The sequence below is a fragment of the Phalaenopsis equestris genome, unplaced genomic scaffold (genome assembly GCF_001263595.1).
Source record: "Phalaenopsis equestris unplaced genomic scaffold, ASM126359v1 Scaffold001070, whole genome shotgun sequence".
NCBI classification, from domain to species: domain Eukaryota; kingdom Viridiplantae; phylum Streptophyta; class Magnoliopsida; order Asparagales; family Orchidaceae; genus Phalaenopsis; species Phalaenopsis equestris.
Genome location: NW_018165509.1, coordinates 222975 through 243541, shown reverse-complemented (window position 1 = coordinate 243541; position 20567 = coordinate 222975). Strand labels below are relative to the sequence as shown.

Here is a 20567-nt window from a genome sequence, read left to right as displayed (position 1 = left end):
GAATCCAAATAGCGATTAGAACCACATAACGGAGCCATGGAATGTGATTTATAAATTGAGCATTCCGAAAACGGGATTATGATAAAAACAAAAGAAAAGCTGGCTCCCAATTGCCCAACAATAACTTTTCATAATGAAAAACACCCAAAATGCTTCCCCAAAGGCACCTTAAAATTACATTCCATGTATTCCATTTTAGTTTAACTCAGATAAAAGGCCTTTAGAATCTAATTTAGACCTCCATAATTCAAGTTTATCCTAATATCTTTCTCTAATAATATCCACAAGGACATCATCAGATCGACAAATTTTATTTAAGTAGTCAAAATTATGGCATACATAAATTTAAAAATGTATTTCAAAAATTTTTAAGATTATTTGATCTCAACTTGATGTGTCAAAATCATCTTTATTGGTAGACTCCTATTGTACTAAAAGATAATTATCATAAATTGACTTAGTACTAATAGATCATTGTGACTTTTAAGTTCAGAAAATTTCAAATGAAAAAAAATTAAATAAATAGGTTCTTGATGATGTTTTTGATGCATTGAAGTATTTTGATGGACGAAATGCACAAGTTTAAATTAGAATTTTAAGTATGCTATAAGGTCATCCAATCATCCCTATAGACATATTTTTAAAATATTCAAAAATGCTTAAATTATTATAAAAATCTATGAATAACATTCACAAGAAAATTTCATACTAAAAACCTCATAAAAGATTGTAATCCTCAAGCTGACGACTATACAAAGAAGCGAAAGAAAAAACAAAACAGAGAGAGCCATTCTCCATCCATCTCACCCTAAACATGAAATAATATACAATAAAAGTTTTAAAATGAAACTTTCGTAGGTCTACGTGGCATTGACAACAATAACAATCCACATCACAGGTGAAAGAACTAAGAGTTTTGTCTCCATTTTATGGTACGGACTGTTGGCCATATTTTTCTCAACCATCTCATTCACTTGAATTCAAATAAAAATATGATGATATAATGGTATTTGTCGATGACTCGTTGCTTAGATGATGAATAAAGCAATGTGCCAAAGATGAGCCGAGTTGAGCTTTTTGAAAGTAAAAATTGCAAGCATCAATCTCTGTTAAGAAATTGACGGCACCCTATAGAGTGGTGGAAGATAATTAGTCAGCCAATTAACAATGGAGTACAATCTAGACATGCCATCTAAATGATGCATCAAAATTATATTTTATATTGTATAAACTTGAATCGATTGTGAAATATCCCAAGTGCATCTTTGGAGGAAAACTTACAGGACAATGTATATCTCAAATGATATCAGTTTTGGTCCAGTGGAGCTTGTGATGAGAAGCCACCAAGCCGTACAAACAAAGGTAACCTCTCCTGTCATCAAAATTGAGACCATTCTGATCACCAAATCATACAAAAGTAGGGGTGTAAACGAGCCGAACACGAGTTAAGTCTGTCAGAAGATTGACAACCCCACATACTAAAAAGAGCAGGCTTTCCTCTTCCACACATTTCTCGAAGGTATGCACGCAAGTTCAAAGCATTTTAAAGTGTTTGTCCTCCAACATAAAGTTGATCGGCAATCACAGACAAGACAACGAAATATGATTTGTCCAACACGTGGAGAGAAAGAAGACAATTGTAGGTTATTAAGACAAATTCTTACTTCTGAAGCAAAAAATAATCAAGATTCATTGACAAAAAAAAATGAAGCAAACACACCAGACAGGTGATGATTCCTTGAATTCTCTTTAGCTCTCTAACCCCATACATGTCTCTCTAAAATAAAAATGCTCTTCTAGGATTGAACCCCACACCCCCGCCAACACAAAATTTTAGATTGTTTGTCCTCCAACATACAGTTGATCGATAACAACCGAAGACAACAAAACATGACTTGTCCAACACATGGTGCGGGCAAGGAAAAGTGTAGGTTATTAAAACAAATTCTTACTTTTGAAGCAAGAAACAATCAAAACTCATTGACAAACAAGAATGAAGCAAACAAACCAGAGAGGTGATGCTTCCTTGAATTCTATCTCTCAAGCTCTCTAACCTTCTCTGGAATAGAAATGCTCCTCTTTAGGACTGAATCGCACCCCCCCCCCCCCCCCCTCTCCAACTCCCAACGCCCATCTACATGGGTCTACGTGACATGAAATAATATACAATAAAAATTTTCAAAGAAACTTTTGTGGGTCTACCTGACATTTGACAACAACATCAATCCACTTCATAGGTGAAAGAGCTAAGAGTTTTGTCTCTATTTTAAAGGATGGACCATTGGTCATGTTTTCCTCAAACATCACGTTCACTTGAATTCAGATATAAATGTGATGATATAATGATATTTGTCAATGACTCGTAGCTTAGATGAAGAAAAAAGTAAAGTGCCAAAGAAGAACCGAGCTGAGCTTTTTGAAAGTAAAAATTGCAAGCATCAATCTCTATTAAGAAATTGATGGTATACTATAGAGTGGAAGATAACTAGTCAGCCAACTGATTAATGATGAAAGCATCAAAGAATAACGCACACCTCATCCCAAATGGAGGATAATCTAGTCTCGCCATCTAAATTATGCATCAAAATTATATTTTATATATATAGTATAAATTTGAAGCTATTGTGAAATGTCCCAAGTGCATCTTTGAAGGAAAACTTACAGGACAATGTGTATTTAGAGAAAAGTATATAGTATGAAAATCAATTGATAGTAGTTTTGGTCCAGTGGAGCTTGTGATGAGAAGCCAGCAAGCCGTACAAATAAAGTTAACCCTTCCTGTCATCAAAGTTGAGACCATTATGATCACCAAATTATATAGAAGATTGACAACCCTACATACTTAAAAGAGCAAGCTTTCCTCTTCCACACCTTTCTTAAGGTATGCACGCAAGATCAAAGCATTTTAAAATGTTTGTCCTCTAACACAAAGTTGATCAGTAACCACTGAAAAGACAGCGAAATATGATTTGTCCAACACGTGTTGTGGGAGAGGACAAGTGTAGGTTATTAATACAAATTCTTACTTCTAAAGCGAAAAAATCAAGATTCATCGACAAAAAAGAATGAAACAAACACACGAGAGAGGTGATGCTTCCTTGAATTCTCTCTCTAGCTCCTAACTTCATGAATGTCTCTCTGAAATAGAAATGCTCCTTTTCTAGGATTGAACCCCCGCGCCCCCACCCCCAACACAAAGAATTTTAAATTGTTTGTCCTCAAACACAGTTGATCGGTAACCACCGAAAAGACAACGAAATATGATTTGTCCAACATGTAGAGCGGAAGAGAACAAGTGCAGATTATTAATTCTGATTCTTACTTTTGAAGCAAGAAACAATCAAGATTCATTGACAAAAAAGAATGAAGCAAGCACACTAGAGAAGTGATGCTTCCTTGAATTCTCTCTCTCAAGCTCTCTAACCTCAAAAATGTCTCTCGAATAGAAATGTTCTCTTCCTAAACTGAACCCACCTCCAAATCTCACCCTAAACACCCATCTACATAGGTCTACATTGCATGAAATAAAATACAATAAAAATTTTAAAAGGAACTTTTGTGGATAAAATTTTTAATGAAACTTTTATGGCTCTACGTGGCATTTGACAACAACATCAATCCATTTCACACGTGAAAGAACAAAGAGTTTTGTCTCTATTTTACAGTATGGACCATTGGTAATGTTTTCTTCAAACATCACTTTACTTGAATTCAGATATAAATGTGACGATATAATGGTGTTTGCCGATAACTCATAGCTTAGATGAAGAATAAAACAATTTGCCAAAGATGAGTCGAGCTAAACTTTTTTAAAGTAGAAATTGCAAGCATCAGTCTCTGTTAAGAAATTGGTTGTACACTATAGAGTGGAAGATAATTAGTAAGCCAACTGATGCATGATAAAATAATCAAAGAATAACGCACACCTCATCCCAAATGGACAATAATCTAGTTTTGCCATCTAAATGATGCGACGAAATTATATTTTATATAGTATAAACTTGAAGCAATGTGAAATGTCCCAGGTGCATCTTTGAAGGTAAACTTACAAGACAATGTATATCTACAGAAAAGTCTATAATATGAAAATCAATTGGTAACAGTTTTGGACCAATGGAGCTTGTGATGAGAAGCCAACAAGCCAGACAAATAAAGGTAACCTTTCCTGTCATCAAAGTTGAGACCATCCTGATCACCAAATCATACAAAAGATTAACAGTCCCACATCCTTAAGAGAACAGGCTTTCTCTTCCACACATTTCTCAAAGTATTCATGCAAGCTCAAAGAATTTTAAAGTGTTTTTCCTCCAACACAAAGTTGATCGGCAACCACCGACAAGACAACGAAATATGATTTGTCCAACAAGTGGAGGGGAAGAAGACAGGTGTAGGTTATTAATACAAATTCTTACTTCTGAAGCAAGAACAATCAAGATTCATAGACAAAAACGAAAGAAGCAAACAAACCAGAGAGGTGATGCTTAAATCTTATCTCTCAAGCTCTCTAACCTCATTAATGTCTCTCCGGAATAGAAATGCCTTAAATTTTATCTCTCAAGCTCTCTAACCTCATTAATGTCTCTCCGGAATAGAAATGCTCCTCTTCGAATTAATGTCTCTACGGAATAAAAATGCTCCTCTTCAAGGGTTGAACCCCCCCACCCCTCCGCCCCCAAACCTCACCCTAAACATCCATCTACAGGGGTCTACATGACATGAAATAATATACAATAAAATTTCAATAGAAACTTTTATGTGGGTCTATGTGGCATTTGTCAACAACATAAATCCACTTCACAGGTGATAGAACTAAGGATGTTGTCTCCATTTTTCAGTATGGACAGTTGGCCATGTTTTCCTCAAAGATCACTTTCACTTAAATTCATATTAAAATGAGATAATATAATAGTGTTTCTCGATGACTCATAAATTAAATGAAGATAAAGCAATGACCTTAAGATAAGCCGAGCTGAGCTTTTTGAAAGTAAAAATTGCAACCATCAATCTCTGTTAAGAAATTGATGGTACACTATAAAGTGGAAGATAATTAGTCGGCCAACTGATACATGATAAAAACATCAAAGAATAAAGCACACCTCATCCCAAATGGAGGATAAGCTAGCCTTGTCATCTAAGTGATGCATCATAATTTAATTTTATATAGTATAAACTTGAAACTATTGTAAAATGTCCCAGGTGCATCTTTGAAGGAAAACTTACAAAACAATGTATATCTACATAAAAATTTATAGTATGAAAATCAATTGATAGCTGTTTTAGTCCAGTGAAGCTTATGGTGAGAAGTCAGAAAGCCGTACAAACAAAGGTGGCCTTTTCTGTCATCAATGTTGAGACCATTTTGATCACCAAATCATACAAAGATTGACAACCCCACATACTTAAAAGAACAGATTTTCCTCTTCCACACATTTCTCATGGTATGCACGCAAGCTCAAAGCATTTTGAAGTGTTTGTCCTTCAACACAAAGTTGATCGGTAACCAGCGACAAGACAACGAAATATGATTTGACCAAAACGTGGAAGGGGAGAGGACAAGTGTAGGTTATTAATACAAATTCTTACTTCTGAAGCAAGAAACAATCAAGTTTTATTGACAAAAAAGAATGATGCAAACACACTAGGAGGTGATGCTTCCTTGAATTCTCTCTCTCTAGCTCTAACCCCATGAATGTCTCTCTGGAGCAGAAATGTTCCCCTTCTAAGATTGAGCCCCCGCGTGCCTGCCCCCAACACAATGAATTTTAAATTATTTGTCCTCCAACACAGTTGATAGGTAACCACCGACAAGACAACGAAATATGATTTGTCCAACACGTAGAGTGGGAGAAGACAAGTGTAGGTTATTAATACAGGCTTACTTCTGAAGCAAGAAACAATCAAGATGTATCGACAAAAAAGAATGAAGCAAACACACCAGAGAGGTGATGACTCATCCTTAAATTCTATCTCTCTAGCTCTCTAACCTCATGAATGTCTCTCTGGAATAGAAATGCTCCTCTTCTAGAACTGATCTAATAAAGAGAAGTTGTTTAAATACAGAATTTTTTTTATTACAAGTAATCATGATTTTAAATTTAAATGTTATGATAAGGTTGGCATCAACTCTGTGGACTATTAAAGTCGGGTTGATATCATATATGCTAGACAACAATTTTCTTGGTCACAAAGTCCCTTTGCCCTTGGGTATCTTGAAAACTTCTAAGTTCCTTAGCCTCAACCTCTCTTAACAGCAACCCAATCTTCCCAGGCTTCCTCTCTGCAAGATAGTAATAATCTTGGGTGTCCACTTCTGGGTTTCACATTCATCACAACTTATCCTTCAAACTTTCCTAAGTTACAAATCTTTTGATCATATGCCACCTCTTTAGGAGACTATTCGCTGAAGTAAATCAAGCTATGAGAGAATACAACTAAGCTCCTCTTTCTTAAGCATGCATACTAATTTGCTTTGAAAATCACTTTTCATTTCTAGATAAATTTTGTAAAGCAAATTAAGTAAGGGCTCGTAGCCATTGTTCTCAGCTCCAAAGTTGGTCTTCCTTCATCAAGTCCTCTTTAAGGAGCAGTAGAGGATTGAGAGGATATAGTATTTATTGCACCTCACATCTGCATTGAAGGTCCAAATGGCTTCAGATTTTTCGCATTCACTGCACAGTAGATTTCAATGTAAATGGGTAGAGTTATGTCCTTCAAAATCTTGAACGGCCTACAGCTAGTCAATCTGATCTTTTGGCCTGACAATGTGAACCCATAAAATGTGATCTATCAAAATTCATCTCTACTCAGTCCAGATTGTTCAACACTTTCACTATTGTTGTGACTTGGTGAGTGACGTCTCTACCTCGGAATGAATTTTCGATTCCTTTCGGGAATCTCTGGGTTGTCCTAAAACCTTCGTCTCATTGATTGGGATAATCATTGATTCACTGTTCTACCTTGGTGAATTTCATTTTATTTATTTCTTAGAAAATCATTTGGCTATATCAAGATCTTCATCCAAGTGCTTGCAGTTACTTGTTGATTCTACCTAAAAAATTCAAATTAAAGATAAATTAAAGTAAAATACCCAAGACATGCCTCGGATGATGCTCAATTAATGAAACAGAAACCATATGTAAGCAAATTGGATTGGCAAAATTTCATCCCAAATCTTTGGATGTAGTGATTTCATTCCTCTCAATAGGTGTACATCAGTCTTATTTATAACCTCAATTTTGTTACCAGTTTGCTGATGAAAGTTGGTGCTTTTCTTCAAGATAGCATCCATGATGGCCAACAAAAATTTCAAAAAACTATGGTGGGAGCAAGACTTTCTATAAGATGAACTAAGCTCAACAAAGCAAATTATATACCCAAACATTCCAGGGGAAAAAAGTGTCTTCTTCCATGTACCATGTTTATATGTCATGAATATTGTCATCTTCAAAAACATATCCACAAAAATAAAAAAATAGTTAAGATCATTACAAGCTGACAACAATCCTCCCAATAAGTCTAAAGAGATGCTCTCCCATGACTAAGTTGGCAAGAGCAGTGGGGAATATAATCATTGATTCCTATTTGAAAGCCCGTTTGAAGGCTTTGAGGGACATTATTGGTCAATAGAGTACATCCTTAAAAAATTTGGCAATATTAAGATACATTATTGGCCAATATGCATATCTCTACAAGTTTTGAAATTTATTCATCGCCTAAAATTATGTTCAACTAAAAGTGTGCTGCTTTAATTCACTCACCTAATCATTGGCTTTATGCATACAAAGTTAATTTATTCTTATAAAGGAAATTCATTTGATGGTAGATTCATGCTCTCGGATTCCTTCTATAAACTTTGAAAAGTCTTCATCAAGCTTACAAATATCAACACACTCCTCGTTCTGAAAAGATTACATCAATGTTATCATTACAAAGTCACTAGAGTTCATGAGAGCATATCTATCATCGTTGAACACTTGATGAATCAAGCTTGTTAATGATTTATCTAAGCATACAGAGTTCATGAGAGCATATCTATCATCGTTGAACACTTGATGAATCAAGCTTGTTAATGATTTATCTAAGCATACAGATATTGAAGCTATTTGTGGTATGTATGAACCAAACCCTTCTCGCCAAGTATATGAAGTAATATTGGCTTTACAGCTTGATGAAATGCAATTCTTATCACACACTAAATTTTTTTTAGCATACTGTAGCAACTCAAAATATTACTCCACAAATCTCTATTCTTACAGCAATATAAGGTCATTTGCATGTCTAGAAGTATCAACTTGAACTTCCAGCGATTTATGTAGATTTGCAGGGCTAAAATTAGCACCTCATTTATCTTGCTTGAAATAATAAGAAACACATCATGATATTTCTTCTCCTAGGAGAGTTTCTGATTAGCCGCATCAACAAATGAATAGGTATCATGAGAATAAAAAATTTATAGATGAGTTTTCTTAAATGCTGGTACAAACCCATAAAGCTCTACTTAAAAACTGTACATGTATTCCAGATGTTCCACCCGAAAAAATCCTCCATGACACAACTTATCAGTCATAATAGGCTTAAACATCACTAGCATAGTATAGAGACACGAAGCAATTATCATCCATTCAAACAATCCATGTTTTGGCCTAAACATAGTCTTCCACATATCTTCCTGCAGTCAAACATGGGGGTAGCCTAATTTCAAATTCAACTTTGTAAAGATTGAAGCATGCTTCAAGTTTTCCCTAAATCTAGCAAATCATCCAATTGGGGAAGTGGATACAAATATTCTTCACCGTGATCTTATTTAGTACCAACTAATATACACACACATCTAATAATCAATATTTTTATTTGGAGGCATCAAATGATCAAAGAGCCACAAAGTAAGGTTCTTAATTTGTGACTCATTCATCATACAATTCAACCACTTGCTTCTCAATCTCATCATTCTCCATCATAGAATTTTTATACATTCAGATATTGGCTAGAAATAGTCTAAGAGAAGGTTAATCTTATGCTCCATTATTCATTGCAAAAGTAACCCTTTTCAACTCTCAAAAAAGCGATTTGTAGTTGTGTACTAGTAGCTACAATCTCAATCATCATTCTCTGTGCACTAGGTTCAGTGCTTGTCCTATTTCTTCCCAGTAATTTTCTTCTTTTCATCGAAGGAGAAGGCCTAAGCATTACCATAAGGCTTCTCTCTGGAAAAAAGGGAAAGATAAAGTGTTAACACGTGCTTATTGTCCTCTTCACCAATCCAGCTGCCATCAAATGTCAAGAGGAATCCCTTCACACAACCTCATTGATGTAACCAGAAAAATGGAGAAGCAGACATAACATTTTTTTATCTACATCTGCAACTCGGAATCCTTCTAAATCCATCCTACTGGATAAGGATGCATAATAAAAGTTGACTTAAGGTTCTCTCAACCACTAGACAAGCTGAGAGCAATTTCCTTTAACTTACCCGAGTCAAAAAATGCATTGACCACTTCATGCTTAACTTGGATACGTCATACGTAAGGTGAAAAGCTACTCACAACCATTATGATCGGTGTTGTAGTAAGCTATTTCCCTTCAACAATGTCATCAAAGGAAAGCTATCCACTACCAAAGACGCCTTGTTTCCTTTTTGCATTTTTTTTAACTTTTACATGAACATTTTCAAATAAAGTTTTTAACTTTTTGCTCTAGCTTGTCCCCAGATCAAGAAAAAACCACAATGTAGGTGACTTTTAAGCATAATTTTTGAAATTACTTTCATCAAAAACCTTTTAGTTCTAATTACTCTCGGCAACCTTTGAACCCAATAAAGGCTACCTCAGTTCTAATTATTTTTCTTAATGGACAAAACAAATATGCTTGCCTGATTGAGACATTCAATAGAGAAAAGCAAATTGTTAGAAAAATTATAATGCAGCTGTGTCACGTATGCTGCCAATGTGGAGATACCTTCCAACTGCACACCAATCATCGAGGCTTATCTCATGAACTATGTTGTGTAATCTTGCATGACTTAAGCTGTAATTTATCACAACCTATGCCGCCGATCATTCTTACTCATATTCATAGGGCTGAGCTCAAGGCTGCGCAATTTCTTGAATTGACCCAAGTGGTATTTTGCTTCCATGCAAAGATGAATATTCCACCAAGAGTGCATGCCCAATGACTTTGAGATGAGTAACGAAACCTACTTTTGAGAAGTATATTCATAGAGACTAAAATAGGTTTCAAGTTAATACATATCAATAGAACCATTAAATGTGTAGATTTTGGCTTGTACCTTGAAAATTGGGTGTTGCTCTCTAAATAAAAACTTGAAATCCCCATCTTCTAAGTCATCTTCTAGCATATCAGAACTCCACTAACTCGTTACAATTGTGATGATGAGATCTTTTTTTTGGAAACAAAATTCCCTCTATTCCACTTCATAACTCGCCATATGATATAGTTACACAACATCTACAATCATCTATTATTGAAGAAGCGCCACTTGGTTGGCCAAGTCATCAGAGGTTTCTCCCTACACCATCAACAACTCGACTTTCTCTTCTTGAAGGATCTAGATTCAAGAAAATTCCTTTGATCTTCTCCCTTTTTTTATTTTTTTTATTTTTTAAGAGTGGATTATTATTATTTTGGGTTATTGAAATAATGAGAAAAAATCAGAAAATGTGACATGGAGAAAAAAATACTCTCCAATCACTAAGCTCTAAAATGGAGATCTAATCATGATAGAGTTTATTATAATTTCAAATCAGCACACGAAAGTACTTTAGAGCCAGTTCTGAATATTTAAATCAAAACTAACAATCAGCAATACTGTAGATCAGCCCTCCAAATCAGCACACGAAAGTACTTTAGAGCCAGTTCTCACTACAGCCAACAGTTCAGCTGTCCTTCAAGATAAGATCCTTGCCAAGATCTTCTAAAATCGTTTGACCTTCTTACGACTACATTTCATCAACACCATGCACTTGTGTTTTTTTCTGAAGCTAAAGCTCTAATGCCAAAAACATTAACCACCAACAAGACATTGAAATAAGGTAAGTCCCAAAAATCCTAATTTGTCTCTCTAAAACAAGAATGCTCCCCCTCTACGTCAGTCTCTATATACTCTAAATTCAAAACAATGATCCAAAAATAAAGCTCACTCTAATTCCTCCAATTAGAACCCTTTATAATAGCAGAAAAAGTCAATAACAATAGGAAAGCAGGTAAGAATATAGATTACAAAAAATGTAACTTTAAAAGCTGAATTTACAAAGTATTAAGGATGTCAAAAATTGACCCGACACCCCAACTCGATTTGAGCCTGACTCGAAAATCTGTGTTCGGGTTGACCTGAAGAACTTTCGATTCAGATTGGGGTTAAGATTTATAACCCATTTAATATTTGGGTCAGGTTCAGGTTGACCCGCTAACTCAAAAATGACCCAAAACTGACCCACCAACCTGAAATTTACTCAAATTTGGCCCGTTTACCCGAAATTGACCTAATATTGACTCGAAATTGACCCAATTTTGACTCGATTTTGACCCAAATAATTGTTACCCTTATATTAAACGGGTTAAATGGGTCGGATACGGGTTACCCATGTTTGGGTCTATTAGGGTTCGGGTTGAGATTTTCAACCCGTATAATATTTGAGTCGGGTTTGGGTTGAACTTATTCGGGTCATGTCAGTTTCAGGTCGAATCCGAACCCAAATCTGACTCACAAACTCAAATTGACACTCCTAAAAGATATGACGAAGATTGTGGTACTGACTTTGTGGATTGTCGGTACTATAATAGCATCATAATTGCTTGACAATAATCTCGATCAACGAGCCTGTCGGCTCTTAGGCATTTTCTTGAGATTTTGTTTCTAGGTTTCTCTTGACCTTAACTTCTCCCAAAAACATCCCAATCTTCTCGAGGCTCATCTCACATTACAATAATTCACTTGATAGTCACTTGGTAGTCCCCTTCTTTGCTTTCCAATCCTAATGACTTATCCTCCACAAATTGTCGAACCACTAATCTCCTGATCGAAAACCTATGCTAACGTGAGGAATTTACATGTAGAAAGAAATTAAAAAATTAAGCACTCGACCATATCACAAATTATTTTGGACAAATTCATCATCAAGAGCCTATAGTAAAAATATAACACCAAAAAATCAATCACCTTATGGATAGGCATCAATTCATCTTGCAGAAAATAAGATTGATCTTTCAGTAGTTAACCATAGAATTCTGTACAGAAAGGAAATTTCAAGAGAATTAAACAGGGATGCTTCAAACGGTAATGGTATATTTCTTAGCCATAGAAACTGTGACAAGGAAATCCAAGTCAATTGAAGATCCGATAAAATGCAATCGAAAGGTGATATATAACTCAGGTATAATAAGGACTGATGTTATGCAGACCACCAAAATCATTCCCTATGTTTTTGAGCTAGAATTGTCAGAGAAATAAGATCAACAGGAAATGTGACAATAAAGAACCAGAATAAGGGCATCATATCCAATGCAAAAGGCTCTCCACCATGAAGAGATAGAGGAAGTGTTGATTGCATGGCCTTGCTCTACGTAATAGAAGTGGTTTCCATATTGAAAATGGCGCAGAAAACCACAATTTGGCAATCAAATCAATGCTCTCTTTTAGGGGAAAAAAAATTAATAAAAATAAAAATATCTGAAGGCCAAAGTGCATGCAGCTCACCTATTCACATCAGACTTGTCCAGAAACTTCAGCAGACTCTGGCCTACACTTGAGATGGACAATAGGTCCCAACTCTGACCGTTCTAAACCTTCAATGTCCCCATTTGGAGCATTCAGGTATACTGCTCCCCTATACATCCACTCCTCAGTCTCATCACTATAAAAATCCTCAAAAGGTTCCCCACATAAAGCACAGAACGTCTGATTCTCATCTGCAGGAACTGCCAATTCCGTTTCTTCCTTTTTCTCTGGGACTGCCTCTGCGGGTAAAAAACCAGGAACTGCATCAGCTCCAAGCGTTTCTGCACCACAGTGCCATTCCTTAGCACTAACAAACCACTTGCGTGAAGGCTTCTGCTTACGATTCTTCGAAATTCGGTTTTTAGTTACATGCCAATCCATATGGTTACTATGATCCTCTTGGCAAGTAAAACGTAAGCCACATGTAGTACATTGTCTTGTAAGTTCTGTATACATAGCATTTATTGCAGATTCATGACGAATCTTAAGAAGTTCAGCATTAAACTCGAGGCCCACAGTATTCTGAAACATAATACCAACAAGCTGAGAACAAAAAATACACTTTTCAAACAAATGAAAATGATTCACAAACCGATATACCTGAGACTGAGATGGAGGTGTCAACGAAATCAAACCTTGTGCCATAAGTGAATTGATCAATCCTGAAAAACCACTAACTGAAGATTGTGATGCTGCTGAACAACTGTTTTGGGATGAAGGTAGTGGCTGTGATGACAATGGAGGTGGTCCAGGAGGTAAAGGAGGCATGCCTGTACGTCCATGTAAGGACATATCAAGCATAGGCTGTAGTGAAGAGACAGACACTCCAGAAAGAGGATTTGGCAAAATAGAATCCAAAACACCACTTTGTCCGTTAGGCCGTATGCCACTTGGAGGTCGAGCTAGTAGCGGCGGAATAAAGCCTCCATGAGACTCCTGCAAAGTAACTTGCATGAGCAAATCATGTTCCCGACTATGTGAATTCACATGAATTTATTGAGGCAGCTGATAAGGTACCTGGAATGGCTGCCTTAATAATTGTCTACCATTTGCATCAAATTGCAGCTGAGGCAAAGGAACAGAGAAATTTTGTTGCTGCTTGCCAATTGGCACGTTATTATCCGCCAGTAGGTTAGGAGTGGAAAGTAATTGTAAAGGCTGAGATCTATGGGTTGGAGGCCATGTTACTGGAGCAAGAGGAGTCTCGCGTGCTTTTTGAGTAACTAATGTTGACATCTCCATACTTGGAGTATCGGTGGTAGCACTAGATAACTTCAAAAATGGCATGTCAGCATTGTGAGAGTTATCATAGAGACTATTCCGTTTCTGAGTTACAGAAGGCGTTACTCCGCTAACCAAATAAGGCAACTGAAATGGCCTTCCTTCAGACTTTGGGCTAAGATTATCTGGCGTGGAATGGTGGAATACATGTGGCAAATATTCATGCTCCTGAACCAGCTGAGAACTCTCGTGACGTCGTAACTGCTCAATGGTGCCTCCTGTATCATCGAGATACATCTCATTCATTGGTCCAATACCATACTGCAAAAAGAATCGATTAATAAAAGAAATTACTAAACTATTACCTCAATGTAAAAACACTCTCTCCAACATCAAATTCTTTTTAAGCAACAATATTAAAACTATATGTAAACATAAGAAAATTGTTGTGCAATATCAAGTTAATGACTGAAAAGCAGAATGCAAATCATAAATCTGGATAAAAATAAATTGAAAGAAAACAAGTAGTTCAATGATTAGGCATGCAGCAGAATATGGAAATACAGACATTTGCAAAACCAAAAAAATCAAATACCACCCATTACCCATAAAATGGTTCTTTTCTAATATCAATATATTAAAATCAAATACTGGTTTTACAATGAGACCATTTGCTGCAAAATTTCAAGGAAAAATGTCTGCAAGTAAGACAAGAAGCATACATCTCGGATGGCAATTCTTTCATCAAAAGTAGTTGTTGAATCTTTGATTGGTGGAACAGGCCAACTGCGTCTTCTAAAATCAGATTTCTCAGATATGATACCTGGTCTACTAGAATTAGCTCTTAAGCCAAAGTTCTCGGTGCTCGATTCAAATAGCGTGCTGCTCCGTTTGCTTGGATCTGCCAGAGTAGGACTCATATTCTCCCACACATACTCCTCTTCCTCGGAATTCTGCCAATCCATTTTCTGTGCTTTACCCTTTATGCCATTTACATTAATACGCTGAATCTTCGGAAAACTCTCATGAAGGGAGTCTTTATCTCTATAATTACCATAGGCATCAATGAGCTCTCTTTGGCGCTGCCTTCCATATCTACTGTAAGTCGTGAGGGCAACAGATTGCTGGACACCGTCATCTATTGCCAGCCTTCCTCCAAACCAGCCATTACTCTCATTTGGTCTACGAGACTGAACTTCAAGTGCAGAATGTAATCGAGGGGCTGCTTCAACCACCCGTCCAGGAGAACTCCTTTGGAACCGTTCACCTCGTGGAGATGCAGACCTCCTAAGTTCAATCCTTGTGGGAGAGACACGTGTTGAAACCTTTCTTTGTGAACTTAAGAATGGTCCTTCCTGTCCCAACATGGATGATCTCTGCAGTGTAAGAGCCTGAGGAGAACCTTCTCTTACCATTCTTAGGTTTGGAGGTTGAAAACCAAGGTGATCCAAATCATGATCATTATATTTAGTGAGTGCTCTATGTCCAGAAGTTTGAATTACAGAAGAAACTTCCCTTGAATGCCGAATATCCTATGAGGGCAACAAAAGAGAAAAAAAAAATCAATTCTAGGAGCATTTAAAATGCCTTCAGCTTTGAGAAGGAATAAAAGACAGTAGCAGTAAAAGTTGCACACAGAAGAACGCTCAAAGAATTTTTTGCTAACAGTGGTAAAAATTTTAAAAATAACATTTGCATTAAGAATTCTATTAAGTACAATAAGCACAAAAGAGTATGGTAATTGATTTGAAATGTTTTAAAGGTTCCAACACGTCAAATAATTTTACATAAAAATTCAGATAAAAGTAAAATATATGATGCCCGTTATTCAAATTTTCCATATTTGATATGGAGGCACAAGACGCGTCATTTACATAGACAGCATAAATTTTGCTAATAAACTGCAAATACTAGATTACTGTCATTCTCAATACAAGGCCCTCATAGCAATATTTAATTAGTTTCAGCATGTGTAAGCTAAATTGACAGTTTTTAATGATTACAAAAAATATCAACATAATGCTTAAGCAATGAACGAATAACCTTTGTAAAAAGGTTGAATAACAATACCATTGGTTTCCATCTGCAGAGTACACAGTCCATGTCCATACAAAAAATAACTACATAAAAAAGAAAAAGTATATGCTCACTGTCACAGGCCGTTCAAACTGGTGTCGAGCCTCCAAGTATTTTGGATTAACATGAATTCCATGAGATGTTTCTGAAGTTCGCATATTCCCCAAGCCACTTAGTCTCTGGCTTTCAGGTGTATAAAACTTTAAGTCATTCTCAATTTTTCTTAGTACTGAGGGTGGGAATACTTGTGACCAAGTTTGAAAAAGGTGGCGCATAGCAGGATGCAGGCCGGAATGGACGTCATTGTAGGCCTGGCAAAACGTCTTGTGATAGCCACATACAAAAGTGTAGCATTACGTAAGTATAATGTCTGAGGAAAACATTAGTCAAACAAATTACTCAAAAAGACAAAACTGCACATTCCAAAAGCAGTGTTATGAAAAGAAATAAATAGCAAGCATCAAGAAGAATGAAATGCTACAAGAAAAGTAAACATAGTATGTTTTCCAAACTATTTGGAATGTGGAGGGATGACAAGTTGTAAAGCTCAAAAAGCAAAGAAAGATGAGCCTAATTCAGATAAACAATTAGTTCACATTATTAGACTTTTCTTTTTTTTTTTGAATTAAAGTCTTAACTCATAAGCACCGTCACAAACCTGATTGAATACTTCAACGAAACTGTTAACATATTTGAGGGAGAGCTAAAACTAACAACTCAATTTCAAGCAAGGGATGAATTGAAATACACCCGATAAAAGCCCCACTTTTAGGAGCCATGACCTAGGCCCAACCCACATAATATCTTCTGTGAACATATGACTAAACATTCAATTCACCAATGGATATATAGTATTGTCTTTATAATAAAACATGAGGACAGGCTTCAATGTTGAAGGCAACCTATTCATTGGCTCATGACCAAACCAATTCATTGCTCTGCATTTCAGATGACCTTGCCTAATGTATATAAAATGCTTGATTTACCATTAACGAAAATGAAGTTTAGCTAAACACTATGAAATCCTGTTACAAGGTCACTAAGAGGTTAAAACAAATTGAAAAGAATTCTATACCATACAATAGCAATGAAAGTCAATGCCGCACAAAACAATTACCTTACAAGAGGTAAGCAGTAAGGGATTATCAATGGTGGGTGGAACAGCAGCAATGCAAGCCACTTCCACAGAAATCTATCAGCTTACAAATAGTAACAAGTGGAGCATTATTAATGGTGAGGATAGGGACACTGGAAAAGAAAAGGTAAATTGTCTGAGTGTCCCCATCCCTCCTCATCCATAACAAGCTGATGTTAAAAAAGATCCTCTTTACAAACAAGGGCCAAAAAAAAAATAAATAAATAACTGGAACTTAACTATGATTCTAATGCAACTTGCCACCGTTCTTTCTTCACAATTTCCCCTATCTCCAAAACAACACTTGTGATCCCCCAGAACAAGCCAATTTATTATCTTCTCGAGAAGAAAAGTATTGCATGTCATCAATACCAATCATATATAACAAGAATGCAAGCCACCTTAGCTTAGTGATTGAGAGCTTTGCCTTTCAACCAAAAGGACCTGGGTTCAAGGTCATATGCTTAGTGATTGAGAGCTTTGTCTTTCAACCAAAAGGACCTGGGTTCAAGGTCATATGCGATGTGTGTGTGTGTGGAAAAGAAAAAATCATATAAATAGCAAAACACAACACTGTAATGTAGGCATTGTACTAGTTCGCCAAATCTTGTTGGCCTTAACTTTGGCAAGACGAGGGTTTTAGTCTAGCTGACATCAAAAGAAATAACCTAATGAAGCTTAATAATGGAAAATCGAACTTGGGATGGAATTGGCAATCCTATCAGAATGGAAGCTCTAAACAACAACAGGCTAATTGAATTACCTCTATGCAACTTCCTACATCCAAGCCCAAACCACCAAACAAATCATACCATGGTCTATCTATCACTGCTATTTTTTCATGATAGGAAGGTTTGCAAAGCCTTCAGTTTTGTTTGATGACAGTAGGTTTTTGATAAGCTTTTGTTCTGTTGTAAGAAATGAAGCCACTAATACTCTCACGGAGATGGAGAAGCACGTTCCATCAATTGTGGAGCTTATCACACGCTAAAACAGAACTTGAAGGCTCAAAGAGACTTCTACGCTTCCACTACTCTTGAAGCTTTGGTTCCTCAACACAGTTTCCATCTTGTAGAGCAATGGGACACTACCCAGTCGGACTCTCATACTCACCCTCATGGTAGTCAACAGCTAGATAAAAATTTTTGATGAAAAATCATGACATGAATGTTTTAAATCTTTATGTAAATGTCAAAGCATCTCCTATAAACAACGAGTTATATGCCAAGAATACAGTTAAAAGTACGCAAGGACCGCTACACCGTGCCCGATTGTAGTATTAAACAAGCAAGGGTTCCCACATTGCGGACCAATGGGTGCAGAGAAGTTAGTTCATGAAACTAATATTAGGATAGAATCTTGGAATATTGGTACTCTCAAAGGTAAATTAATGAAATTAGTAGATATTATGGTTCATAAGAAGATAAAAATATTATGTATTCAAGAAACTAGATGGAATAGAGAAAATGTTAAGGAGATTATAGTTTAAGTTTTAAACTTTGATATTCATGCAAGAGTCACACTACTAATTGTGTATGTGTAATTATAGATAAGAATTTGAAAGATATTACTGTAAAAATGAATAGAATTAGAGATATAAGTATAGCTCTAAAGATTGTCGTTGATCCTATAATTTTTAATATTATAAGCGTTTATGCTCCTCTGGTAGTTTTAGATATAGGTTTAAAAGAAAATTTTTGGAATAACCTAGAAGAATTAATACAAATGATACCTCTTGAAGAAAAAATATTTATTGTAGGAGATTTAAATGGACGTCTAGGTAGAGTGGTAGAAGATTTTTTAAATATCCATGATGACTATGGTTTTAAAGTGATTAATAGAGAAGGTAGAACTATATAATTTTTCTTTAGCGTACGATTTTGTTATTGCTAACATTTTGCTTAAGAAAAGCTATGAGCATGTTATTACTTATAAAAATGGATCTAATAAAACATATTAATTATTTTCTTATGAGAAAAAGAAATCATCAAGAATGTAAAGATCGTAAGGTCATTCCAAGTAAAAATTTAAATACTCAACATCAATTTTTAGTCCTGGTTTTAAGATGAGAAATTGAAATATAAATAATACAATTAAATATTGTCATAAAATTAGATGAGGGCATCTAAAAAATAAATAAATATACTTTTATAAATAAACTTCAAGATTTCACGATTGAAGAGGATCATGAAGAAGCTATGTGGGATAAAGTAACAACCCATATGAAGTCTAAAAAAATAAGTTGTGATGCTAAAAATTCCACTTTTATTGACCTTTATAATAGATTAGATACTAAAAAACTGTGAAAAATATTATATGTATGTATGTATGTATGTGTGTGTGTGTGTGTGTGTATATATATATATATAAATAAACTAGCAAAACAAAGAGAAAAAAAAAGTAACAATTTAATTCAAGTAAAGTATATTAAAGAGGAAAATAAAAGTATTTTTCTTAGAAAAAGATATTCAACATAGGTGGGTGAGCTATTTTGATAAACATTTCAATGAAGTTTACGAAAATATGATCAACCTTAGTGATCTTAATATAGTTAATAATATCAAAACGTTTTATTTTTACAGTCGCATTAGTAAAAAAGTTGAGATAGTTTTAAAAAATTAGTAAAAAAGTTGAGATAGTTTTAAAAAAAACCAAGCTGAAAAATCATTAAGACCTGATGATATCCCGATTGAAGTGCTATAATATTTAGAAGATTTGGGAGTTCTTGGCTTAATAAACTCGTTAATATTTAAAAAAAAAAAATAAGCCTGAGGAGTGGAGGAAGAGTAATTTGGTCCTCATTTTTAAGACTAAAGGAGATGCACAAGATTGTGTAAATTATAGAGAAATTAAGTTGATGTGTCACACTTTAAAATGATGGGAGAGCGTAATTAAACATAGGTTAAGAAGTGATACAAAGATTTCCCACAATCAGTTTGGATTTATGTTGAGCAGACCTACCATGGAAGGTTTACATTTATTGATAGGTTTGGTTTAGAGAGTATGGAAGATCTACATATGATTTTTATTAATCTAGAAAAAGCTTATGATAAGGTTCCAAGAAAAGTCCTTCAAAAAGTTCTAGAGAAGAAAGATGTTGATATCACTTACATTCAAGGCATTATAGATATGCACAGTAGGATTGTTGTGTTCAAACAAGAGGATTGACCAAGTATTTTCCTATTTCAGTTAGATTACATCAAGGATCAACTTTAAGCTCATAACTTTTGGCTTTAGTTATGAACGTTCTTACCAGACATTTACAATAGGATGTACCATGTTGTATGTTTTTCACTGATTATACCCTTCTTGTGGATAAAATTAGAGAAAGGATGCAAGAAAAACTTGAATTATGGAGGTCTACATGGGAGTTTAAAGGTTTTTGATTAGTAGATCTAAAAC

General features: G+C 35.4%; 1 protein-coding gene across 6 annotated transcripts in view; it reads right to left on the bottom strand.

Moving 5' to 3' along the window:
* LOC110032952 overlaps positions 1–20567 on the bottom strand; it is a 33576-nt gene that overhangs the window by 4464 nt on the left and 8545 nt on the right. For all 6 annotated transcript variants that reach the window (XR_002294905.1, XR_002294906.1, XM_020736745.1 and 3 more), the window contains exons 3-7: positions 16105–16353; positions 14677–15486; positions 13751–14275; positions 13334–13669; positions 12713–13255 (exon numbers count right to left, since the gene is read on the bottom strand). Coding sequence is in view for 4 of the 6 variants with exons in the window: in XM_020736745.1 (XP_020592404.1) it covers positions 12722–13255; positions 13334–13669; positions 13751–14275; positions 14677–15486; positions 16105–16353 (2454 nt within the window). In the remaining 2 variants the exon portion in view is untranslated. The remainder of the gene's footprint in view (positions 1–12712; positions 13256–13333; positions 13670–13750; positions 14276–14676; positions 15487–16104; positions 16354–20567) is intronic.